This window comes from Chiloscyllium plagiosum, unplaced genomic scaffold (genome assembly GCF_037043375.1).
Source record: "Chiloscyllium plagiosum isolate Xiang-an unplaced genomic scaffold, Cpla_swu_hap1 HiC_scaffold_10, whole genome shotgun sequence".
In the NCBI taxonomy this organism is placed as follows: domain Eukaryota; kingdom Metazoa; phylum Chordata; class Chondrichthyes; order Orectolobiformes; family Hemiscylliidae; genus Chiloscyllium; species Chiloscyllium plagiosum.
The window spans coordinates 36,631,020-36,658,086 of NW_028270148.1; the positions used below are offsets into that span (position 1 = coordinate 36,631,020).

At 38.7% G+C, this 27,067-nt stretch overlaps 1 protein-coding gene across 1 annotated transcript in view; it reads right to left on the minus strand.

Moving 5' to 3' along the window:
• srbd1 (S1 RNA binding domain 1) overlaps positions 1–27,067 on the minus strand; it is a 273,132-nt gene that overhangs the window by 153,698 nt on the left and 92,367 nt on the right. Inside the window, exon 15 of the mRNA XM_043695659.2 lies at positions 5,236–5,327. Coding sequence (XP_043551594.2) covers positions 5,236–5,327 — 92 coding nt within the window. The remainder of the gene's footprint in view (positions 1–5,235; positions 5,328–27,067) is intronic.

The window sequence follows — 27,067 nt, forward strand, 5'->3', positions numbered from 1 at the left end:
GAAGATCATTCTACGTATTAAACACTCCTCATAGAAAAAAAAATTGTGTCCTACATTTCATATTCAAGTTTGAAAGCTTAATTCCTCGTCATTGTCACAAATTAAGTAAATTTCTTGGATTTTCCTTTGTCCTTTGCATTTATTATCTTGGATACTTTCAGAACACCCCTCAATATTTTATTTAAAATTGAAGAATCTAAATGTTGCTCTCATTTTTTACAGGATCTTTGACCTGAAGGTGTATACAATCATTGAAAAGTAGCTCAAAAGAACAGGCAACACATTAGGCTTCGCTTATAACAGGCATTAACATTTATGTTAATGCAGCTAAATGTCCCATGGCAAAAAGTACAGCCCAGGACAACTTTCTATCCCAAGGGATTGGTTCTTCTCTTTGAAAGAACCGCAGAGGTGAATGCCAGCCAGCCTGAATTGTAGCTGAAGCCTTGGGTCTATAATACATTTCTAAACACCCGAATTCAAGCAAAACATAGCAGTCAGGTCCCAGTGCAAGCAGAATCAATGATACCACGTAGCAAACAAAAACACGAGGCATGTAAAGTAGCTGTAGTTTTTCATTCCTACCAGGCAGTCACAGCTAGAAATGAGGTAAGTGAATAGTATGGTAGAAGACGCCATAGGCCTACTGGACAAATAGGGATGCTTTCTCATTAGAGCTGAAAATGTGTTGCTGGAAAAGCGCAGCAGGTCAGGCAGCATCCAGGGAACAGGAGAATCGACATTTCGGGGATAAGCCCTTCTTCAGGAATTATGCCCGAAACGTCGATTCTCCTGTTCCCTGGATGCTGCCTGACCTACTGAGCTTTTCCAGCAACACATTTTCAGCTCTGATCTCCAGCATTTGCAGACCTCACTTTCTCCTCAATGCTTTCTCATTAGAACATGGTGATGCTTTCTCATGGTGGTTAGCCTGAGGGTCACCACGCTTCAGCAAAGGTTGAGAAGGAAAATCCTATGGTAACCTCAGCGGAAATTGAACGCACACTATTTGCTCCACGTCGGTATTGCAAACCAGCCATCCAACCAACTGAGCTAAACCAACACCCTAAAAATACTAGCATGGGATAGAAGTGGGGAGTTTGTGCGAGGTTGAAAATACGACAACAAAATGGAAGCACCAGGAATTAATTATTTTAACCTAAATTGTGTCCTGTATTAGTACTTACTTGGGGTTTAAAAAAAATATAAATGAAAATTCTCTAATTAGGACATGTTTTTGAATCTGCTCCTCTTTCATTACAAAAATTCTGAAAACGGAAATGCTTTATAAGCACAAAATATGCATTTCTGGATCAGTGAACTTCCAACTTTCTGCAATATTTATTGGGCCATATGTTTAACACCCCAGCTTTACTTCGCAAAATTTAGAAAATGCATAAAACTTCTTTCTATATGATCCACAAAAGATTCTCGTTAAAAACTAACTCATTACAGTATTTCAGTTCTCAAATCCAAGTGCTCAAGAGAATGATTTAATTAAATCCTGTACATAGTGCTAATTCAGAAAACAAACTGGTCTTTTTCTTAGTTCGAAACTTATGTTTTGAGTACTCATTAGCAAACCTTCAGTAATTTACATAAGATTTTACATTAGCACCATTTCTTATCCATAGTAACCTAAAGGCAATTAACAAGTTCATAATTACTTGAGCAACATTTGGTTGTTAACTCTGATAAAATCTATTCATTCAACAACCTTTTCTTCTGAATAAATCCACTAAATTTTTAAACAGCCCACTTAAAAAAGAAACTTAAACTACTAAAAGAAAGTAAAAGTTAAAAAGTTGCATTAAACTGTTGTATTTCTCCAACATCCCATGTTACCCCCATGACTACTCCTCAGCCCCTCCACAACCCAAACCAATTCGTACAACAAACTAAGGTGAATTGGTCTCAAAGTAACAGGAATAGATTATGTGGAAAATAACATTAATGGCATAGCACACATACATAAACAACAACAAAAACAACAACGCTTATTAATATGACACGTTTATAGTAACAAAATGCATAAAGACATTTCAGAGACATTATGAAACAAAAAATACTGAAGAACATAAGGAGTTATTAAGGAAAATCACCAAAACCTTGTTCAAAATTGCCTGTCGGAAGAAGAAAGCAAAATAGAGCTGCATAGAAGTTTAGGAAGGAAGTTCCATAACTCAGAAGTCATGGTCACCAATGGTGGAGCAATTAAAACTGAGGATCCACAACGGTCAAAATTCCTACTATAGCATCTATCCACATTACGAAAAATGAGAATATTCTATTAGCTTGTGCCTACTAACCTTTTGGGATGCATGAACAGTGATAGCCAGATCCCTCTGATCTCAGAACTCTGCAATCTCTCACCATTTAGATAATAGACTACACAAAACTGCTCAGCTAGCTTGAAACACAAATACTGCTACTAGTGCAATGAGAACCAAAAACAACTGCAAACAAGATGCTGGTCTATAAGTTTTTTTTCCTCTGAGAAAAGAGTTTTACAACATGCAATTATGAAGGTGTTTCAATGCCATTATGAAAAGAAAATTCTGGAATTTCCTGAGCCTATGCCAATTTCAACACAAAACATCTTTTTTGTGACATGACTACAGTTGCGCATTAAAAAGTGATCAAATACTCTAAATATCTCATATAGGTTCACTGCTCACTACATTAAAAATAGCTAGCTCTGCCACTTGTGTGACATGGGAAACCTACTAGCACTGGCCTATATGTTACACCATGAACCATGTCATTTTACAGATGATATCAGTCCATACTATATGCACTGCTTTAGTGAGATACAGACGGTAGCAGAAGCAACATTCAGGTTCAAATTTCAAAAATGAAATGTAACCATAATCACACTAAGTTCAAGATACACAAAGTCTGTAATACAATCAGTATTATAATACAGTATTTAGAGCCCTGAAATATAGAAGCTATATTGACCAAATATAATGTCTTCATTTGTGGCTGTCTTCATAAAGATACTTATTCATGTCAATATACTGTAAGATTTTTATGGATTATTAAATATAACAACTGAAGTCTTCCATATGAAACAGGACTAGGAACTTATATAAAAGCGTATCTTCTCCCAAAATTGCACTTTTAATACGCAACATAAAACCAATGGAAATTGTTCTAAACATCTACTCAAAAAGAGGTAGAACAAATAAGACAAACAGCACTTTACTGAGATCAATAAATATACATTGCCTAAATAATAATAGTGAATTATATAATTGTTAACAGCGAAAAATATTTGCACTGAATAATTGCCTTTTTTTTAAAAAAAACTGACCTTTTCTTTTACATAGCCAAAGGCAAGAGTTGGTATTTTAGATTTAAGAAGGTTAAAATAGACACTAGCTAAAGTTGACGTTACAACAAAAGTTCTAACACACCTAATCTTTAAATTCTCTTATCTCCTGAAGAAATAGTCAGAATAATTTTTTTTCCACAGTGCATTACTTTGTTCCACGAGGTGCGATGACAGCTGTGACTGTACACCTATTTTTATGACAAATCCTCGAGGTTTTGACCTCACTGATATTACAGCTTCAATCTCACAACAAGGCAAGCCAGAAGGCATTTCACAAAGCAAAGTGTAAGCAGCTTGCTTTAGTTTAAGTGTAAATTAATCCAATGCATTTTGGCCTGTGGAGAAACGACAGGCAGATGGGAGTTGACAATACTACGCTATGTGACCTTTTGCTCCATGCTACCCTTATCTTGTGGGGGTGGGGGGTGCTCCTTTGAGTAGCAGTGTCTATGATAGACCGAGCTGTCGTTCAGCAAAGTCTCTATTTTTAGACACTACATGTCAATGTCTTAATTTATGATTGCATCACATTCATTTCTTGGAGTATGATAATACAAAAATTCAATGGGAAAAGCAGCTGCGCACTTATGTTTTAAAAATATATTTACTGTTTGAGAGGCGAACTAGTAAACTTTTTGCAAGTAACTTACAGCAAAACCTAAATATTTCACAATCTATTTTAGAACACTGCATAATATGAAATTTCATAAACCAAAGTAAAATTCCATTATCGAGAGTGTGGTACTGGAAAAGCACAGCAGGTCAGGCAGTATTCGAGGAGCAGGAGAATCAGGTTCCTGATGAAGGGCTTATGCCCGAAATGTCAACTCTCCTATTCCTCAGATGCTGCCCTACTTGCTGTGCTTTTCCAGCACTGCACTCAACTCTGATCACCAGCATCTGCAGTCCTCACTTTCTCCTAAAATTCCATTATACCAATATTTCAAATAATATTAAAAACTGAAAGGACTGTGGATGCTGGAAATTGGAAACAAAAACAGAAATTTCTGGAAAAGCTCAGCAGGTCTGGCAGTATTTGGGGACAGAAGCCAGAGTTAATGTTTTGGATCAAGTGACCCTTCCTTAGGAGTGATGGTATGCAGATGATTTTGTGGGGGGGGGGGGGGGGGTGCACAAAAAGGACAGTACAAAAAGTAGAATTGCAACCCAGAGAGAGATAATGATTAGCCAAGAAGGAGGAATGGTTGGCATTGGGGATTATTAGTGGCTAACAATGGATAGTGTGTAATAGCAGACCATGCAATAACAAGGCCTGGACATGGGAGAAAGTGCCTCAAGCCCTAAAACTGTTGAACTCAATATTGAGTCCAGAAGACTGTAGAGTTCTCAAGTAGAAAGTAAAGTGCTGTCCTTCCCCAACCCCCACACACAATGCCTTGTTATGTATGGTTTTCTGTTCTTACTCACTGTGCAATCACTCCTGCTGAGAGAGTGTATCAACTTGGAATGGGATTTAAACAGGACACCTGCTCTCAGGACCAAGATGCTTTTGAAATTCTGTCCAATTTCTGAACAGGTAATTTTGCTAGCAACTTACTAATCATGAATAACAAAGACTCTTCCATTGGTTTGCTATAAGTTTTGCTACCTGACAAAGGAGCTGTGCTGCGAAAGCTTGTACTTCCAATTAAACCTGTTGGACTATAACCTAATTTTGTGTGAATTTTCACTTTGCTAAAAGAGATCATTCAACTCTTGATTTCTGTACCTCAGCAATGGTACATGAATGATCATGAAAAAATATTCTGCAATCCAAACATCCAACTATTAAATTGAAAGGCTGAATGACATACTCTTGTTCCTATTTATTATGTTATGCTTTGATCTAAATGCACTTTTCTACTCATATTATAAAAATACATTGGAATTTAGCTTACCTGCACTTCTGATATTGGGATCCAGGTCTGGCATCTCTTTAGCAGCCTCTGGACTGACGCTGTAGATGGACGCTCCAGCTTCATTGGTAATACTATGAAGTTCAAAAAACATGTTAAGAAGTAAATTGGATAATTTAATGTTTTAAACTATCAAATGATTGACAGCTAGGAATAAAATAGTACTATTCACTCTTACTAACTCAGAGTGGTGCTATTATGCACACGCCTGTGTTACTACCAGATCAAGTGGCAGTAGCATTACACAAGATTTCACTTTAATGTTCAGTTTAGAACAGTTATTAACTATTAATTAGTGATATCTACTTTCTCCTTCCTCTGCAATTATTGAAGAATTATTTGTGTGCCTTAATCAGGGGCCAGTTGACAGCCAACTTACATATTCCACAGAGGTGGTGCTACTTCAGTGGATAAATGCAGTAGGTAGTCATGTAGAGTGCTAGATGGGTCAGGCAGGGCCTTGCACATGTTGACCAAAAGGGATATCCACCATGAATCAGCAACTTCAGGAAGGCACAAGGCATATTGGAGAAGTGTCCTGAAGTTGTTGCAATAAATCACTGTCTATCTTTGTGCGTCAGTGAATGGATCACACTAATATTTTAAAAGAAGACTCATTGTAAACAGACAAATAACTTGAGGTAATACAAAGGTAAAAAAACCTTTAAAAATGTTATTAATCTATTTCACCACAAATCTAACATTTTGAATAGCACTAAGCCCTTTGTAACAAAACAAAACAAAACATGAAAAAATGTTTTGAATATATCCATCTTCAGATCTAATTCCAAAAGAAACCATCTTAAAATATTCTGCTGGTCCTTTGGGTAAATACTGGAAGACGAAGGAAAGCAATATTTATATTAACTCTTCAATTAACTTTTAAACACAAAGCTTGCAAAACTGAGAAATTATTTACTAGAAAGGAAAGCCATGTTTTATCACTGTAACATTGTTGCCACCTGGAGGCCATTTGTGTCCCAATCCACCTCAGTGCCAGTAATCTGCCTAATTTGAATCATCTAGAAGGTTATTCCAATTTGGAGTCACCGAGTTCTGGGCAATTATAACTGAGTTTAGATTCATTGTGTTTTTTTAAGCTTTCCATTGTAAGCAGTGATGAATAGTGAAATAATTGGAAAAATATCCTAATAACCCTAAAAATAAAGATTTTTTAATAACAAGCTATAATACAGTAACATTAATTCTGACAGTTTTCAGCTTCATGTTCAGAAACAATACTTTGATTAAATTATTGATAAAAATACATTTCACAGTAAGACTTCCCAATGCTCCTGTCCCTTATGTTTATGTTATTTCTCAGAGATGTCAGCACATCTTATCCCATACTATAGTAATGAACCTTTTTCACATGTTGGAAAACAGAATCCAGGAGAATAAAACGGGGCAATGGCACCCTAATCACAATTTACCACTGTCATGCCCAGGTTCAAATTATTAAAATGGGCCACTCCTGCTTATATCTAATAATTGAGCCAAGTGAATTTAAATTCAATATCCATTCCTCTACACAAATGACTGATGTGAAATGAATCAGCTAAATAATTTTCATGAAGCCTCATTAAGTGATAACTCTGTCAGAGAGACTGAATATGAAAAACACAAATTTCTTCTCGACAAGGATGTTATGGCTATATCCCTGGGTCCACTATTTCATAGCAAAGATACAGCAACCAGAATCAACTCATATAAAAGACAGACAGACAGACAGACAATCAGACTACCTATGACAGCAGCTGAATCTTGAAGCTATCTATGGAGTCGCACTAGGCAAAGGCCTAAAGCTGAAAGGGGGAATGTTGTCTGAGAAACAAACTTGTAAGGAGATCTCAGCAATCTGTAAGAATAATAGGGTAGTTATGGTAGGGGATTTTAACTTTCCAAACATCGACTGGGACTGCCATAATGTTAAGGGTTTAGATGGATAGGAATATTTTAAGTGCATACAAGACAATTTTCTGATTCAGTATGTGAATGTACCTACTAGAGAAGGTGCAAAACTTGACCATCTCTTGGGAAATAAGGCAGGGCAGGTGACTGAGGTGTCAGTGGGGGTGGCACTTTGGGGCCAGCGACCATAATTCTATTCGTTTTAAAATAGTGATGGAAAAGAATAGACCAGATCTAAAAGTTGAAGTTGTAAATTGGAGAAAGGCCAATTTTGACGGTATTAGGCAAAAACTTTCAAAAGCTGATTGAGCGCAGGTGTTCGCAGGTAAAGGGATGGCTGGAAAATGGGAAGCCTTCAGAAATGAGATAACAAGAATCCAGAGAAAGTATATTCCTGTCAGGGTGAAAGGAAAGGCTGGTAGGTATAGGGAATGCTGGATGACGAAAAAAATTGAGGGTTTGGTTAAGAAAAAGGAAGCATATGTCAGATATAGACAGGATAGATCGAGTGAATCCTTAGAAGAGCATAAAGGAAGTAGGAGTATACTTAAGAGGGAAATCTGGAGGGCAAAAAGGGGACATGAGATAGCTTTGGCAAATAGAATTAAGGAGAATCCAAAGGGTTTTTACAAATTCATTTAAGGACAAAAGGGTAACTAGGGAGAGAATAGGGCCCCTCAAGTTCAGTTAGGCAGCCTTTGTGTGGAGCCACAGAAAATGGTGAAGATACTAAATGAATATTTTGCATCAGCATTTACTGTGGAAAGGATATGGAAGATGTAGACAGTAAATAGATGGTGACATCTTGAAAAATGTCCATGTTACAGAGGAGGAAGTGCTGGATGTCTTGAAACGGGTAAAGGTGGATAAATCCCCAGGACCTGATCAGGTGTATTCTCGAACTCTGTGGGAAGCTAGAGAAGTGATTGCTGGGCCTCTTGCTGAGATATTTGTATCATCGATAGTCACAGGTGTGGTGCCGGAAGACTCAAGGTTGGCAAACGTGGCGCCACTGTTTAAGAAGGGCAGTAAAGACAAACCAGGGAACTATAGACCAGTGAGCCTGATCTCGGTAGTGGGCAAGTTGTTGGAGGGAATCCTGAGGGACGGGATGTATATGTATTTGGAAAGGCAAGTTTGATTAGGGACAGTCAACATGGCTTTGTGGGTGGGAAATCATGTCTCACAAACTTGATTGAGTTTTTTGAAGAAGTAACAAAGAGGATTGATGAGGGCAGAGCAGTAGATGTGATCTATATGGACTTCAGTAAGGCATTCGACAAGGTTCCCCATGGGAGACTGATTAGCAAGGTTAGATCTCATGGAATACAGGGAGAACTAGCCATTTGGATACAGAACTGGCTCAAAAGTTAGAAGACAGAGGATGGTGGTAGAGGGATGTTTTTCAGACTGGGGGCCTGTGACCAGTGGAGTACCACAAGGATCGGTGCTGGAATGGTATAAAAGAGACCTAAGGGGCAACATTTTCACACAGAGGGTGGTACGTGTATGGAATGAGCTGCCAGAGGAAGTGGTGGAGGCTGATACAATTGCAACATTTAAGAGGCATTTGGATGGGTATATGAATAGGAAGGGTTTGGAGGGATATGGGCCGGGTGCTGGCAGGTGGGACTAGATCGGGTTGGGATATCTGGTCGGCATAGACGGGTTGGGCCGAAGGGTCTGTTTTCATGCTGTACATCTCTATGACTACTGTACACCTTATGTTATAACTTTCACGTTGGTATTTTATCCATGAAGAAGCATTTGTATCATTAACAGAACTTTTGAAAAAAGACTAGCAATTTGGACTCAGCAAACACCTATTACCTTTGCCAGCAGGGCATAAAAGTCACCTGGACGGCAATTTGCAAGTACTGGTTGCTGAAAAAAGTCTGATGCTAAAATCTGAAAACTCATTTGAAGAGAAAAAAAATCATTTGGCAAATTGCAATGAAAAACAGATGCTTTCTGATTCCTAACTGGAGGTGATGACAGAATTCCTCTGACACAATGCACTTGCTCATAATCATGCAACAGTTATTTCTCAACTCTGATGACAAATCCAGTCACACCTGAAACCACCCAAACACAAACACCACAACTCTTCAGTAATGTTGAACGAGTTAATGATATCTGTTTTCAAACACCCACTTGCAGCAATTACCAAAGAGGTTCTTAATGTGTCCCACAGCTTAGCATACTTTACTCAACCATTTGTAAATATTTAAAAGTAGGTAATTTGAATTTATTAAAAATAGCTAAAACTATAATTCAAGTAGAAGGAAACTAGAATGGCTGGGCTGTCAGCTAATGCTGCTCAGTAATGGCTAGAACTCTCCAAAAAAAAATTCTATTACCTGTTTCTGAAAGGCCACTTGAATTTTGACTTTTAACTTAGTACCTGTATATTAGAAATGCACAAAAATCAAAACACCTTTTTTATAGTGAAGTGAGCGCTCTATGAGGACTTGAAACCACTTTATTATTCCTTTTCATTTCTGACTCCAGATAGAACTAAATTGAAATTGCAAGTTGTAATTCTTTTAAATTTAAAACTTAATACTTTGAGATTTAATCCAATATTGTCACTAAAATCTTTCTCAATTTTTCTTGACAAGTAATTACTGTTAGCGAAGCTGTGTTGGTGAAGAAGTGAAGCACAGGAGCACACACAAACTGCATAATCTCACCTTATTCTGGTTGTCTTACATTACCAAATTGTTAAATCCAATGAAGTAGTATGAAAATCAGACAATTCTTAATTATCGTTCAGACTACAGTTTGAGTTCGCAGAACACAGTTTGGGAGGGAAGGGGAGGAGAAAGCAAAAGGGAGACTAAAGTCCCAAAATAATATATTTTAAACTTTCAAGATTTTTGAACATGAATTGGGATAAGCATATAAAGCTTTGAACTTGGTAGTTTATTAATTTGGTATTAATCAAGGTATTTGATTAAAATGAAACCTCTGATGAAATCAAACTCCAAAAGTATGAACATTCAAGTGACAGAAGGTACACAATCTATTAGAGCTAGTTTTAGATACTTAATAAAGTAAGAGGTTGAAAATGCTTTCTGTTCCCCTTTTTCTATTATTATTTTTGGCTGCATTCATTACTAGTGACCATACAAATGCAGATAATGCTTTGCAGTCACCCGTTCAGGGTTGATCTGGGCCCACAGACTAAGCACAACAATGATGTCAACCGTCAGTGTGTTTCTATGGAGAAGTTGGACCATATTTCAATGAAATGCTTGAAATTTCTTCGCGATGACAAGGACCTTTGAACTGATCAATAAGTCGAACCTAGACTGAAGGTGACCAATCTCAATTGCAGGAGTTCCAGGGCAATGTTCACCATGTATAGGAAAGTGGAGGGCATCCAACACGCCCTAGTGAAGAAGTCTCTGTCACAGTGCTCCGATGTCACTAGCGTCATCAATGCTTACACAGGTAGCGGTGGCCAACTTGGAGTTGGCAACACATTTTTTTTGTTAATTATCTCTGAGTAACGTAATTCAACATTTAAACTGCACAACTGTTCTAAAACTGCACAAACATATGTTGGACAGTGTTGGAATTTAACAATTATCTAGAATGAGAGAATATCTATCACTTTGAACTTCTGAACTGATTTTCAATGATCTTCACTGTAAAAATTGAATTTGTTCTATTTAACAAGGAAAGCTCCACTGACATTTGCTTGAGCAAGCACATAGGGTCTTGATTCTGAAACTACAATGATGCCCTGCCCAGGTAACACACTCAGGTCCTGGGGTAGGGTTGATGATACCTTTTTGACACAGGGACAAGAATTTCACCATCAAGTGCAGCTCAGAATGAAAAAGTAGAATGGAGACAGCACTAAAACTTCAATCCACAAAATAATTTAGTAAATAAAACTCAGATGCAGTTTTATCTGAATTCTATTAACACCTGAACTTAGAGTTTTGATGAATAAATATTATGATGTCAGTTTCCGTAACTGACATCAGATCATTCAATTAAAAGTTGTGGAAATAATAATGAGAAGACTTCAATCATGGCAAATTTAATTGAGATTCTTGGTATATAAAAATATAACAAATAACATATTCCAGCCTCAAGTTATATACTTCATTAGAATAAATGTCATTCGACCCAAAGGACTGAATTTTGAGGGTTATTGTATTCCCTGAACTCCCCGAATTAAGAAATGTCAGTATGGAGTCCACGTACCAAGATCCTAATTGCCTTGCAGTCATTTCACACTCAGCAGGCCATTAACTACCTAATGTCAAACACTTCAACTTGTGGAGGGAGTTAAGTCCAAAGAAAAATTAATGACAGGCGGGGATAGACGAGTATGCCACAAAGCATACTTAAGGCGGCATCTGCTGTCAGACATGTGTCAGTGTATGAGTGTAAATTAGACGAGTGCAGGTATCTCAGAGTTCTGAGTTGAATGCGAGTACAAAGATGAAACGCCAGACCAAAGAAGGATTTGAAAATGTTAAAGTCTAGATGTTGCTTGACTGAGAGCAGACATATGTCAATGACTACAGAGATGCAAGACAAGATATGGGCAGCAGAGCAAAGCAGGAAAAGTTCTGCTGAATATTTCAGCCTAGGACTTTCGAAAAGAATCTTCTAAAATTTTCAAAAGTCAGTAATTTCTAATTCAGTTTGTTTTATTGCATGTTGTCCATCTATTTGAAGCAGTTTTAACTCTGTATTCTTTTTACCCAAGCCTCAATCATTTTGTCAGGTTCATGTATTCAGCTTCAAAACAAACGTGCAGTTTACAGAACTACAAGATCGATGGCCAAAAATATCCTTCATAGTGACTCTTTCAATCTAGTAGCCTTGGGTATAGTCAACAATACGCTTTTTCAGACACAAACAGCTGTAGTCTTAGCACATTTTATTACAAGTATTCCCTTCTCTGGAAAAGCATTTTTATTTCGTCAGAATTCCACAGATATCAGTGGATAAGAGGCTAAGTCAGACTGTGGGAGTGTACATCATGAGAAAAGTAAGCTAGTCTGAGGGTATCCATTTTGGATTGATAAAGGATAGATCAGGGTACTTTCTGAATAGTACCAAGTTAAATACAATGGATGTCCAAAAGAGACTTGGGGGGGGAGCTTCAGGTACGTAGATATTTGAAATGTCAAACAGGTGCAGAAAATATTCAAGAAAGCTAATGAAATGCTGGCTTTTAAATCTAGAGGACTTGAACACAAGGATGCAGAGGTTATGCTGCAGTTATACAAAACGTCAGCAAAACTAAAGAACTGATCACTAATTTACAAAGAAAAGAGGAGTACACGCCCCCATCTACATCAATAGAGCTGAGGTCAAGAGGCTGGAGAGCATTTAGTTCCTAGAAGTGACAATAACTGACAACCTATCCTGGACTTTCCATTTTAAGACGACACAGTCAAGACGACACTACTTCCTCAGGCGGCTCAGGAATTTGGCATGTCCATAAGAATCCGTAACAACTTTTACAGATGCACCATTGAAAGTATACTGTTTGGGTGCATAACAGCTTGGGATGGCAACCGCTCTGCCCAGGAGCCTAAGACACTACAGAAGGTTGTGTGCGCAGCCCAGATCATCACGGAAGCCAACCTTCTATCCATGGACTCCATTTACATGGCTCATTGCCACAGAAAGACTGCCAACATCATCAAAGACTCATCATACCCCCGTAATACTATTCCATCAGGCAGAAGATACAGACGCTTGGACACATGCATCAACAGACTCAGGAATAGCTTCTTCCCTGTTGTTATAACACTGATGAATGGACTCTCTTACTTCAAATAATGCGGATCTTGCTAATGTTAATCTTGCCGAGCGCATGTTCTGAGCGATGTAACCTGTATGCCTTTGTCTAAGTTTTTTTTCAACCCTATGATCTATATGTCCTTGCTTACTATGATCTGCCTGAAGTGCTCATAAACAAAGCTTTTTACTATACTTTGGTAGACATGGCAATAAATAAATCAATAAGACCCTGGTTAGTCCCCACTTGAAATACTATAAGCAGATCTAAGCACCAGATCTTAGGAAGGATATACTGGCCTTGGAGGAAACCTAACAATAGTTTACAAGAGTAGTTTACCTTGACTTCTGATTAAATTATGACAAGAAAGTATACAAATTATTCCTGTTTTCTCTAGAATTTAGACAGGTGTGGGTGATCTGATCAAAGTTTTCAAGATATTAATAGGAAATTACAGGTTAGAAAAAGGTAAACCTTTTTCCATTTGCAGGGGATTCTAGAACAAGGGGGCATAGTCTTAAAATTAGGGTCAAACACTTCAAGAGAAATGTTGGGAAATACTTCTACACACAAAGGTGTTGAATGTTTGGAACCCTCATCCACAAATGAAAGCGGATGATGAATCAGTTGTGAATTTTATGTCTGAGATCGATAATTTTTTAAGCAAAAGGATATGGGTCCAAGGCAGAGATATGGAGTTTGGCCACAGGTGAGCCATGATCTCAATGAATGGCAGGATAGGCTTGGGGGCCTGTACGGCTTACTCTTGCTCCTATGTAACTATTAATATGCAGATTCCTCTGCTACAACATGACGCGGACAAGCTAAATGCCAAGAATTTTCGACGTGAAAGTCAGAGCTGGTATCTGAAGCCTTCAGCTCACCAGTGGCTGTGAAGAATGCCCACGTTTCCCACCATGCAACAGCATCTTCAACACAATCCACAGGCACTAGCTGCACACAGCCCTCATCCACAGATCTGATATTTACCAAGCTTTCAGGGTCATCAATGTACCACTCCAATCCACTTGCAGAATGCTTAAGTAGAACAGGCTGGCATTGCAAGGTTCACCAGCATATAATGATGAATGGCTGTTACGAGGATACTTTGTACATACAGACAGGCACCCAGCTTACTGATTAGACCAAACATCATTAAGGTGGAATTTCAAGGCTGAGGGGCCTGGAAATGGAATGTCTGGGTAGTGCAAAGTAAAAGAGGACATGGAAGCTCTGGTGATGTGAAAGTTTCCTGATAATCAAATAGAGAGTAGTGCTGACACTGTCACAGTGACCTGCATTCCCTACCAATCATTTGTCATTTACTAGATTCTGCCAGCAATGGCTGGAAAATGTCTGGGTCAATCGCCAGGGTGGGCAGAGGCAGTGTCAGTTTTGATGGGTGAAAACACAGGATACAGGTCTGACCATAAAGACTACAAGGAAAAGTAACAGGAGTAGGCCATTTAGTTGCTCTAACCTGCTCTGCCATTCAAGAAGATCACAGTTGACTCAACAATCAATAACACTTCTGTGCCTTTTCACCATAATCCATGATTATCCAACTGATCAAGAATCCATCTCAGCTTTAAATATACACAAGGACCCTGCCCCTCAGCTCTCTGTGACAAAGAGCTCCAAAAGGTCATGACCCTCTGAGAGAAGTCCACAGATCCACAGCAATGTGGGTGACTCTCAATTGCCCTTTGAAATGATTTAATATGCTACTTGGTTGTATCAATCGCTATGACGTCTCAACAAAGAAATGAAACTGGGCGGACTACCTGGCATCAACATAGACACCAGAACTGACAATAGCAATAACAGCTCAATCGATCCTGCAAAGTTCTTCTTACTAATATCTGGGGACTAGTGCCAAAATTGGGAGAGCTGTCTCACAAACCAGTCAAGCAACAGCCTAACATTGTCACAATCACGGGATCATACCTCGCAATGTCCCAGCCAGCACCATCACCATCCCTGGATATGTCCTGACCCACCAACAGGGCAAATCCGGCAGAGGCGGCAGCACAGTAGTATATAGTCGGGAGGGACTTGCCCTGGGGGTCCTCAACATTTACTCTGGACACCATGAGACTTATTCAAGTTTAAATAAGGACAAGGAAACCACCTGCTGATTACTATGTACCATCCTCCCTTGGCTGATGAATTAGTACTCCTTCATGCTGAACAAAACTTGGAGGAAGCACTGAGGATGGCATGGGCACAAATGTATACTGGGTGAGGATTTCAGTGTCCACCACCACGAACGGCCCAGCAGTACTACTACTGATCGAGCTGGCTAGGTCCTAAAGGACATAGCTAGGGATTGGGTTTGCAGCAAGTGGAAAGAACATACTTGACCTCAACCTTAGCCATTTGCTGGCTGAAGGTGCAGCTTTCGATGACAGTATCAGTAAGAGTGACCATCGCACAGTCCTTGTAGAGACAAAGTCCCACCTCACATTGACAATACCCTCCATCGTGCTAACTGGCAAAGAATTTGAACAGATCTAGTTACTCAAGACTGGTGATCAGCAGCAGAATTGGATTCCAGAACAATCTGTAGCCTCATGGTCATTTATGAGGCTGTCTTTGTAGATGCTAGAATCAAAGAAGACTGGAATTCCAATCATAGACATTAATTAGATTACCATAAGAGCAGAAATTAGCCATTTGACCCATCGTTTCTGCTCTGCCATTCAATCATGGTTGAATAGGTTTTTCCAACTCCATTTTCCCGCTTCCTCTCCGTAAACAGTTGTTTAACTTTGCTCTAGGTAAAAACAATGACTGCAGATGCTGGAAAGTAGAGTTTAGATTAGAGTGGTGCTGGAAAAGCACAGCAGTTGAGGCAGCATCCGAGGAGCAGTAAAATCGACGTTTCGGGCAAAAGCCCTTCATCAGGAATACAGGCAGAGTGCCTGAAGGGTGGACAGATAAATGAGAGGAGGGTGGGGGTGAGGAGAAAGTAGCATAGAGTACAATAGGTGAGTGCTAAAGCTACTGCATTATTAATGAATTGTTAATTTTTTTTGTTTAAACTATAAACTCGACATCATGTCTGTTATTTACAAAGTGTGGTATTTGTTGTATAAATATTATGGATAGGAAGCACTGGATTAATTTTGAGTGTCACTGAGTATTTGGATTTCATTGTGTTACAAATACAGGGATACAAAGTCTGATTTTATTTGGTTGTCCGTTTGTGTTGTAACAACACAAATATCTGAAATTCAAGGTCATAAACTGAATCATAAAATTTTTACAGTACAGGGTTTCATCCATTATGCCTACGTCACTTTGTTGAAACAGATATTTAATAAATCCTGTTTCTTCCCACAGCCCCCTGAATTTTTCAAGTAACCCAATTCCCTTTGAAAGCTGCAAAAACAGAAGGTAAAATGAAGGTTATCTGCTTATTTACTTATATGTATCACTCTGCTACAAACCTTGCCATCTACTGGACAGATTAAAGGAAGTGCGGTTCCCAGCGTTGAAAATAATCACACTTTTAGACTTGAACACTGGAGCTTCACTGAACATGGTTCTCAAATCACGTCATATGATATAGACTGATGCACTGTTAGTCTGATACAGACAGTAGTGACGTGGTATTCTGGACACTTAGAGGCACAAGTGCACAAACATATAGTTCCTAAATCATATCTGAATAGAACAGTACACCAAACTGCTTCTGAAGTGAGAGCGAGGGACCATTAAGTTAGTGAGGCAAAACATACGAACAATGCGAGAGGCAATTCACAAATAGACGACGGAATATGTATTTTGTCTATTGGAGGCACTGTAGCATGCCCCAAAGTGCATAAGGTACAACAAAAGTAAGGAAGGTGATTGCTGAAGATCCAAAATGAAACAGCAAGAGTTGAAAATACCCAACAATTCATGCCGCATTCATATAGAAAGAAACAGATAACATTTCAACTTAAAAACACTTTGTAAGAGATCTATTGGGCCAAGTCTCAACTCTGCTTTCTGCTAAACTGAAGTATTTCTTTCAAAGAATTAGAGGTTACTTTTCTCCACTAGGAAAGAATAAGTTACAAAATAAACTAAATGGATTCTATAAAATATTATGCCTGCTGAGGTAATATTGTAATAAAGAACGAAGTAGATTCAGAATAAGCTTATATTGTCTCTAAGACAGTGTACAGAAGCTGCTTCAAAAGAAATTTAAGCAGTGGGTCAGTAGCAAGTTTGGATCAAATAAGGAGTATGCTATGAAAACTAGAAGTATTATACAGTGTGCACTTCTCACATTATTCCCTTGACAACACTCTTTTGGGAGTTTTGAGCCAGTCAGAGATCAATCTGTGCCTGTAAACTATTTCATTTGCCTAGGGCACAGGTGTTTTAACAAAAAGCAAGGTACTTTCCCTGAGACATCTTTACTCTCCTTGTTGTGAATGGACTGGCTGTGATGATCCATTAACTCTCACATCCACAATGGTGATCAAAACAGCTATTCATTCACATTAGATCCCAGGAAGCACTTACTGAATTTCTGTTCCTTGTACTCACCAATTGTCAACCATCAATGGCCTGTTGATGCAACTGTTCTCTGCTCAGATGTTAAGTAACTGGTACAGTTTATAACTATTTTGACTTTCGCTTCAGATTTGCAATATTTCATTGTTTTCTTTAAATGCACCATGAATTTTCTCATGGGTTTGCATTAATCTGGCTCTTCCATGTGTTGATAATGTGGAGCTGAACAAGTCTTGAAGATTTAATCCTATGCCTTTTGAACAGAAAATGGCAAGTTTAGGTTCCATTTGGGCAATGGTAATATCACTGAACAATTAACTCAGAAGCCCAGTCTAATGCTCTGGGGACATACGTTAAAATCTCACCACAACAATTGGAGGAATAGGAATTCAATCAATAAATCTGGAGCGAAATAGTTTAAATAATGGTAGCCATGATTTGGAGGTGCTGGTGTTGGACTGGGGTGTACAAAGTTAAAAATCACAACACCAGGTTATAGTCCAACAGGTTTATATGGCAGCACTAGCTTTCAAAGCGCTGCTCCTTTATCAGGTGGTTGTCCTGAATGAACCACCTGATGAAGGAGCAGCACTCCAAAAGCTAGTGCTCTCAAATAAACCTGTTGGACTACAACCTGGTGTAGTGTGATTTTTAACTTTAAATAATGGTGATCATGACAACGATGATCTATTACTGTAAAAGCCAATTTGGGTTCACTAAGATCTTTTAGTGAAGAAAATTTTGCCATCCTTGCCTGGTCTGATCTATGCAGACCCACAATGTAGTTGACTCTTATCTGCCCTTTGAAATGGTCAAGCTATTCAGTTCAAGGACAGTTAACAGAGTCAAAAATGCTGGTGATATCTGTGACATTCACACCCTATGAAAGAATGAAGAATAAAAATTCCAAATTTGAGTATAAATTCAGACACAGTACTGCCTCCTCAATGAAAGCAACACCAACATCTAGAATACTCAATTGCTTTTATTGAAGGGCAGTTCTTCAAGCTAACAATCTCTCCTGGAGCAACAGCAATGAAATAGATTAATGGTCATTCACCTCATTGCAGCTTCCAGAACCACAATAAGCTTTATGAATGATAACTGCACTTCAAAAGTACTGGATTGCCCTTGAAACTTTTGGGGACATCCTAAGATATTGATATGACACTTAAAAGTATCTTGTTTATCCAAGTGGAAACTAATTTGATCTGCAACAACAGTAAAAAGGAAAAACATTAGCATTTATAGTTTTCTTGATAAACATCCTCAAGTATTTGGCAAAGTACATTTTGAAATGTAGTTTGTTGTAATGTAGAAAATAGGACAATCAATATTGTACACAAACAGCAATGAAACAATGACCTGATTTATCATTTTCTGTTAAGTCAGGGATAGATGCAATCCAAATCTCCCAGCTCTTCTTCAAATACTGCCAAACTATCTTCAAAATCCATCTCAGGAGACAGATGGAGGTGTAGGTTTAACATTTATCAAACGATGGCATTTACGATAGTGCAGCGTTCCCTCTGCATTGCGGACAGTGTCAGCCTAAATTTGTGCGCCCAAATCTCTGGATTGGCACTTGAAGGCAGACCAACTGAGCTGAAAGCATGAGCACTGAGCCAAGGTCGACATCAATGCAAAATTCAGAACTAAATGTAACAAGTAGCACGTAATATCAAAAACATAATCAGCAGCAAAATGACAATGCATTAGTCATATACTCAGAGTATATCACTAATTCTGTTTTGTTCACCTTACTTAATCATGCGCAACTTTGCCACCTAATTTGATATAGTGAAGGCTCTGGAAATATTACTGGAATTTACATACCATAGAACAATGTTATCAAGCAGAAAAACATTCCAACATGTTTAGTTTTGTCAGGTGGATTTCACTAAAGTCTCATCAGCATACTGTAAAATGCTTTAAGCCCTGCACACCTTAATTACACTTAAGTAACAGTAAGATCTGTTCAAAATTGACAAAATTATAATAAACTGCAGTCAGAAGGGTCATTAGATTTCCAACATTCACTTTGTCCTATACTGTCCAAAGCAGGTGTTGGAAACACAATTATATGGCCATCTAATTCTTTAATCTGCAGTTTGTACCTTGACCTTGCCCTGTGATTTTATTTTACATGAGAGTGTCACTGGTTAGACCAGCTGTTATTGCCCAACCTTAATTGTCCTCAAGAAAATAGCAACGAGCTTCCTTCTTGAACCGCTGCAACCCACAGGGTAAGTACACCCACAGTGCTATGGGTAGGCAAGAATTTTGACTCAATGAAAGACTGACAATGGGGTTCGAAGTCATGATGGTGTGCGGCTCAGAGGGAAGCTTGTAGGTGGTGCATTTGCCATTCCTTTTCTTTGAGGTAGCAGAGGCTGCATGCTCAAAGGTGCAGTTGAAGGAATTGTAGTGAGTTGCTGCAGTGCATCTTGCAGATGTGATACACTGCTGCCACCATGCATTTTTCCGAAGACCAGTGAATATTGAAGATGGCAGATGGGGTCCGATCAAGTGGGCTACTTTGCCCTGGATGGTGTCAAGCTTCTTACTTTGGTTGGAGCTGTACTAATCTAGGCAAGCAGAGAAAATTCTATCACACCCCTGACTTGTACCTCTTAGATGGTGGCCAGACTATTTTAGGGAGACAGGTGGTGGGTTAATTGCCACTGCTTCTGACTGGTTTGTGTGGTCAAAGTATTTAGATGGTTGGTCCAGTTCAGTTTCTAGTTAATAGTAACACCCCTAATCTTGATAGTGGGGAACTCAAATGTGGTAACAACATTTAATGCCAAGGGATGGTAGGTAGATTATCTTTTCTGGGAGATGATCATTGCCTGGTACTTTGCATGGCACACATTACCTGCTGCTTTTCCACCCAAGCCTGGATGTTGTCCAGCTCTTGCTTCCCTATTTGAAGGGTCGCGGATAGTTCTGAACATTTTGCAATCATCAGCAAACATCCATTTTTCCTTCAGGTGGTTAGAAGTGAGTAATTGATGAAGCAACTGAAAATGGTTGAGCTTAGGATACTGTTCTGAGGAACTCCTGCAGTGATGCTTTGGAACTTAGATGATTAGCCTCACGCAAGAACAAGCATCATCCTTGGTGCTAGTTATGACTCCAACCAGTGAAGAGTTTGCCCCGATTTCCATTATATAGTTCTTTGATGCTACATATGGTCAATCGCTGTCTTGATATCAACTGGAATTACTCACACATCACGAGTAGAAGTTTTTTACCTTCACCTGTTTCTTGATATATAGGAAGAACAGAATTGAATGAGGACTAGTATCTGGAATGATGGAGACTACAGGAGGGTCAGAAATGGATCAGCTATTTGGCATTTTTAGCTAAAGGTGATTGCAAATGCTGCAGTCGTGTCTTTTCTACTGATGCAATGTGCTCCCCTATTATTGAGAACGAGAATATTTGTGAAGCCTCTTCCTCCTGTTAGTTTAGTTGTTCACCACAACCCACAGCTGGATGGTAACAAGACTGGAAAGATTAGACTTAATTTGCTAAGGAATTCTTGTAGTGCAGTAGCAATGTCCTCATTTCCGGACCAGGCGGTCTGAGTTCAAGTCCCACCTGGTTCAGAGGTTTGTAATAATATCTCAGAACAGACTGCTTAGAATATATCTAGGTCTGATCTGTTGGTTACAGGATCATTTGTCCTGACCTGTCCCATCCCTTTTCTGATTTTTGGCACACAAACAGTCCTGTGCTGTACCTTTTCACCAAATTGACACATCATCTTTGGACATGTCAGTTGCTGCACCATATAAGATCACTGCACCCTGCACTGAGCCAGGGTCAATATTCTAGCTTGATGGTAATGGCATAGAAGTGAGTATATGCTGGGCCATGAGATGACAAATTGTAGTCAAATACAATTCTGCTACTGAAAGCACACATATCTCATGGATGCCCAGGTTTGGGACACCACATCTATTCATGTTTAGCATAATGGTAGTGCCAACATGATGAAGGTATTCTCAATGTGAAGGCAAGGCTTCATTGCCACAAAGTATGTGCAGTGGTCAGTCCTATTGATATTGTCCTGTATATGTGCATCTATGACAGATAAGCTGGCAAGGATGAAGCCAGTTAAGTTTTCTATTTTGTGTATCCCTCACCAATTGCCATTCACACACTCCAACTGGTAAGGTACAGAGCCTGAATGTTTATTAGTACTCCATCACTCGAGAATATCACAGAGGTACAGAAAATATATTAAATCAATGGAACAGAATTCATAGACTATTGTAACTCAAAGAGGCAATTCACCACCACCTTCTTGACGTCAATTAGGGATGGGTAATAAATGCTCGTCCAGCCAGTAATCCCCATATCCCACCAATGGATATCAAAAGCACAGAAAGAACTTCTTCATAAATCCAGGCTCTGTCTCAATTGATTATCTCCAAACTAATTCTCAGTTAAAACATTAGTCAACTTTAAAATATAGGGTCAATTTGATAAACACAGATCTGAACAGTTTCTCAATTTGTTTGAGCTTGATTTTTTTAAAATCCAAGTCCACGTAGTATTATAGCATGAGGCAATTAGTATTCTCTAGTTAACAGCATTTGAGTGTACCAAAAAAAATTATAAATCCAAAAACACTTCTTCAATTATGCTGACGCACTCTCAAATTAATGTTTGTTTATTTCTGAGTGCAGGAGGCTGATCCAAATGCTAGCTTTCATTGTTGATATTAAAGAGTCAAAACTTCCAGTCTGACATACCCGGGATTATTCAAAAGAGTTAGACAGGTTGCTGGTTGAAACAGTTATCACTGGATACAAGTATGTGGGATGCTGGGTACCTTGTTTCACAGTTGCTGTGAATTCTTCTGGCACGTGCTTTGATCACCTAAGTCAAAATGGATCTTTTAGAGTTCTTTAAACCTCTCAAAATGATCTTATTTTTAAAATATGTTGGCCCTTCACAGAAGCTTATTTGATTGCCACTGAGTGAACAGCATCAAAAGTTATAATGTTAAGTTGAAACATGACTGCATGGAACAGGCTCAGCAGATCAGCTTTTCTTGTACACGGATAAAAAGAGATGCAAAAAGTATTACAAAACTTTCTAAAATTGCTATAAATTGCCTACATTTGTACTGTTACAAATAGTCATCAAGATTACAGTGCAATGTCATTACTCTGGTCTCTGCTAAAACACAGAGCTCCTTGACATTAGATATTTATATTGTGAATTTTGGCAGTGCACAAACTCAGTTTTTAAATTCTAAACAATGCATAAAAAGAATTTGCTAATGTAGAAAACTGTCTGAAAAATGAAGGAATATTGAAAAAAAAATTAATTATTTGACAAGATAATCTTGTCTATCCCACAATATGATGATCATAATTTATCTGAAAAAAGCACATACTATATCTAAAAAAAGAACAAACATTTATGGTCACATCTACAATGATTGCACGCTAACACAATCAGATTGCTAGAACACAACTTTCTAATCTTTTGTTCACTGATACAACAAACAACACATCTATGACACCAAAATGATTGTGCTTTCATTCATCTGAGAGCCTAGCCCTCAGAAAATCCATCAAGGAAGGAACGATCAGATTTCTGTCTTCATCTTGTCTGAAACTGATGACATTTTTTGTTAAGAAGGGGGTCCAAATGGCAGGTGTCAAAAAGATTTAACTTCACACATGCAGCTAGAAGGCACATGAACAGACATCAGCGTGTGGCAATGTCACAGTTACACTCTAGCTGCTGTAAGAGTGCATATCTGAAAAGAGCAAACCTCATAATCTGTTACATCAATCTAGTGCCAGATGTTATTATCAGAACAAAGCTGGTGCTGTAGATTCATCCTCAGGAGAAATGCACATTCCAAGTCACCAAAAAGAAGAGGAGACAAAGTATGGCACCTTCAAAGCCTTGAGGTGAAGACTGCTTGCATGGGTGTGTGTTATTAATCTCACCAGGCTCTAGAAAGCATGTTAGGTCAGGAGATCCACATCAAAACATATTTTAGAGTGAAAATGAAATAATCCCAAGTTTAAACATTTCAAAATAAATGTATTTGAAGGTAAATTGTTGTGTTTAACTTTGATTCAAAAATTAACACATTTTAGTGAATATTTCAACATAAAAATTGCTCTCTATCTCCCACGATCTATATCAAGCAAATACAACATAAGAACAATCAAGGCATCACAAACATCTGTCATCAAAAAATATTATTGGGGCAGTGTCTAATTCTGGTCCACAATTTTTTTTAATCAAGTTGGTGCCGCAAACATCAATTTTTCTTTCAATTCAGAGAAGATTTAACTCTGTTCACACAAAACATTGTTTTCTTCCTGAAATTCTTAAAACCATTGGAAATGGAACGTTATCAGCAGTAAAAGACTTTGCAACAACTTCTTTTCTGTTTACTGTCTGAGGAGATTAAGTAACTTTCTGTCTTTCAAATTTTGCATTCATTCACTGAAAGGCTAAAAAAATTAACATGGTAGGCATTCAAGGAAGAACTTCTTACAATGCACCCACAATTACAGAGAAATGGTTTCATCATCATCGAAGGACGACACTTTTCCACTCTCCGAGTAAGTCTGTAGGTGGCTGTACAGACCGAAGCAGCTACCACAGGATCTGTTACACTTGGGGCAAGTGTGGTGTCCAAATCATCACCTCCACTATAGCAAAACCTTTGCCACATAGCAAACCAGCTATACCAAGCCGCCAGCTCCTTAACAGAAGTTTCAGCTCAGTTCAAATGTATCATGCACAATACTGAAAAAGTGCAACATGATGGACAGTACTGCCTTTGAATGACATGCTAAAACAAGATTGCATCTGCTGGTTCAGTTGCATGCTCATGAAAACATTCAAATATGATATGGCTTTCTTTCAGGGTACTAATTTTCCATCAAGACAATTCCTTTACTTAAGGAAACAGCTTTCCTGCTTTCCTTCTGAATAAATTAAACTTCCACAAGCTACACTTTCAATGTTCATATTCAGCAAGGGTGAAACACATGAGTGCGGAGTTGTACTTCTTTTCTGGTTAAATCAGACAAATTCAGGTACTTGAGGGTTTTCCTCCCTAGAGCCTAATGAACTTTCTCAGCCCATCTTACCAAACTCGTTGCATTAATCACCTACCACACACCTATGGCGCCCCTAATGTCCAATTTCCAACTTACCATGCACTACTTCCAGAACTTGCCACTCAGCAGATATCCATCGAAGCACCAGAATTCCTTGCAGCCATTCCACCTCTAAAAGGCTGTTGTGCATCTGGACAAACATTGGTAATTAGCAATGTTCCTTACCAGCAACATCAAGACCCAGCAGACACAAAACCATATTGCTCACGCCACACAGCCAACATGGCTAATACTTCCCCACATAAAAAACTCCAAATTCTCAACTTACGTCTCTGTTTCACCTCCATGCCACACGTTACTGGTCTGTAGCTGCATTCCATCTAAACACCTTCTTCAGCCTGCATCCCCTCATCCCCCATGCCTACTACTTCACGTCACACACTTGAACCTAACTCTCAGCCTCCCTTGACATCATTCCCAAATCTTCCCTGGCGCGAGACAGCCTCTCCATTTGGCTGGCCATTGCCGGAAAACAGAGAAAAGAGAAAAAAAAAACAAGTTCTACCATTACAGATCCTGAGAGTAAGGTAATCTTACCAGGATTCCTGAAGCAAAATTGTTCTCTCATGCTCTCCATATAAGCATCAGCTCGAAAATGCCCAAAATGTTTTCGTTAAATAGTTGGGTTTCTATAATCTTCAATGTAATTAGTTTGTTTTATGTGAGAGGCTAATTGTCAACAGAGAGTCATTCATGCCATTTTATTTCTGATCTGTTGAAACACCATTCAGCTAATGTTCCACTGATAGTTAGGTTAAATAAATAAATTACTGCTCTTGGCTCACAGAGTCATAGAGATGTACAGCACAGAACCAGTCCCTTCGATCCAACTCGTCCATGTCACCCAGATATTCTAACATAATCTCGTTCCAATTGCCAGCACTTGGCCCATATCCCTCCAAACCCTTCCTATTCATATACCCATTCAGATGCCTCTTAAATGCTGTAATTGTACCAGCCTCCACCATGTCTTCTGACAGCTCATTCCATACACGCACCACCCTCTACGTGAAAAGTTGCTCCTTAGGTCTCTTTTAAATCTTTCCCCTCTCACCGTGAACCTATGCCCTCTAGTTCTGGACTCCCCCATCCCAGGGAAAAGACCTTGTCTGTTTATCCTGTCCATGCCTCTCGATTATATAAACCTCTATAAGGTCACCACTCAGCCTCTGACGCCCACCTCCAGGAAAACAACACCAGCCAGTTCAGTTTCTCCCTACAGCTCAAATCCTCCAAATCCTGGCAATATTCTTGTGAATCTTTTCTGAACCTTTTCAAGTTTTACAACATCCTTCTGATAGGAAGGAGACGAGAACTGCACGAAGAATTCCAAAAGCATGAAAAGCTTCATCCCACAAAAAGTCCTGAACAGAATCAGTGCCATAAAATGAAAGTTAATCCATGTCTGACATTTCAATGGTTTATGCTTAAAATCAATATCCATCTTTTAGGCACTACCTCTAAGGCTCTTATGACACAGTGGTAGAACCTCTACCTCTGAACCAGAAGACCCGGCTTCAAATCCCACCTGCTCCAGGGGTGTATGACAGCATACCTGACCAAGCTGGTGAGAAAATATATGTTAGAGCTCTTGTGGCACTGTTGTAGTGTCTCTAATTGTGCACCAGGAGGTCTGTGTTCCAGTCCCACCTGGTCCAGAGCTGAATAGTAGCACTGCAGAGCAGTTTGATCTGGGAAAGGTTTGGCAGTACCATTATAAATGTGATGAAAGAAATTGAAGGGGTTATGTACACCAAGCCATGTAGAGTAATCGAGAAACTAAATCAGATAATGTTTAGATCACTTCAAGACAGATTTTAAGGACTGAATGATATTAGAAAACAGAAAGGCTACATTGATTGTTGTTCATGAGTTTTGATGCAGCTACATCATGACTGCATCGCAACATCTGTGTGCTTCGATAAAATAAGCAACATATCTCAATCAAGCTTTAATTAAATAAGAGCTTGTGATTAATATTCAAAACCTACATCTTATTAACATCATTCCAAACAAAATCTCAGTCCAAATTAAACCACAACATGTTAAATATTCAAAGTGCTTGATGCATGTCATGCCATTTTTTTAAATACTTAACCTCACATTGGTTCGGAACTACTGACAATACAGGGAATTCCAGTCACACTGATTTAATTGATAAATAAATTCCAAGAATGTACACCCTTGCCCTATTCCCAACAAAGCTTTACACACAGAATGCATGTGCAAGGATGTCACCGAGAGCTGTAGAGATAGTTGTAATTTACACTCAATTCAACTTCTACAGTACTAAAAAAAATTTTTCAAACCATATACACTTGCTAAAATAAATAGACTACAGGTTTTTTTTATAATGAAATGGTTAACATCAACACTTCGACTATCACCATCTCTGAACATGCCCAAAAAGCTAGTATTTGAGAAGATACAGAAAGCTATTTTTGAA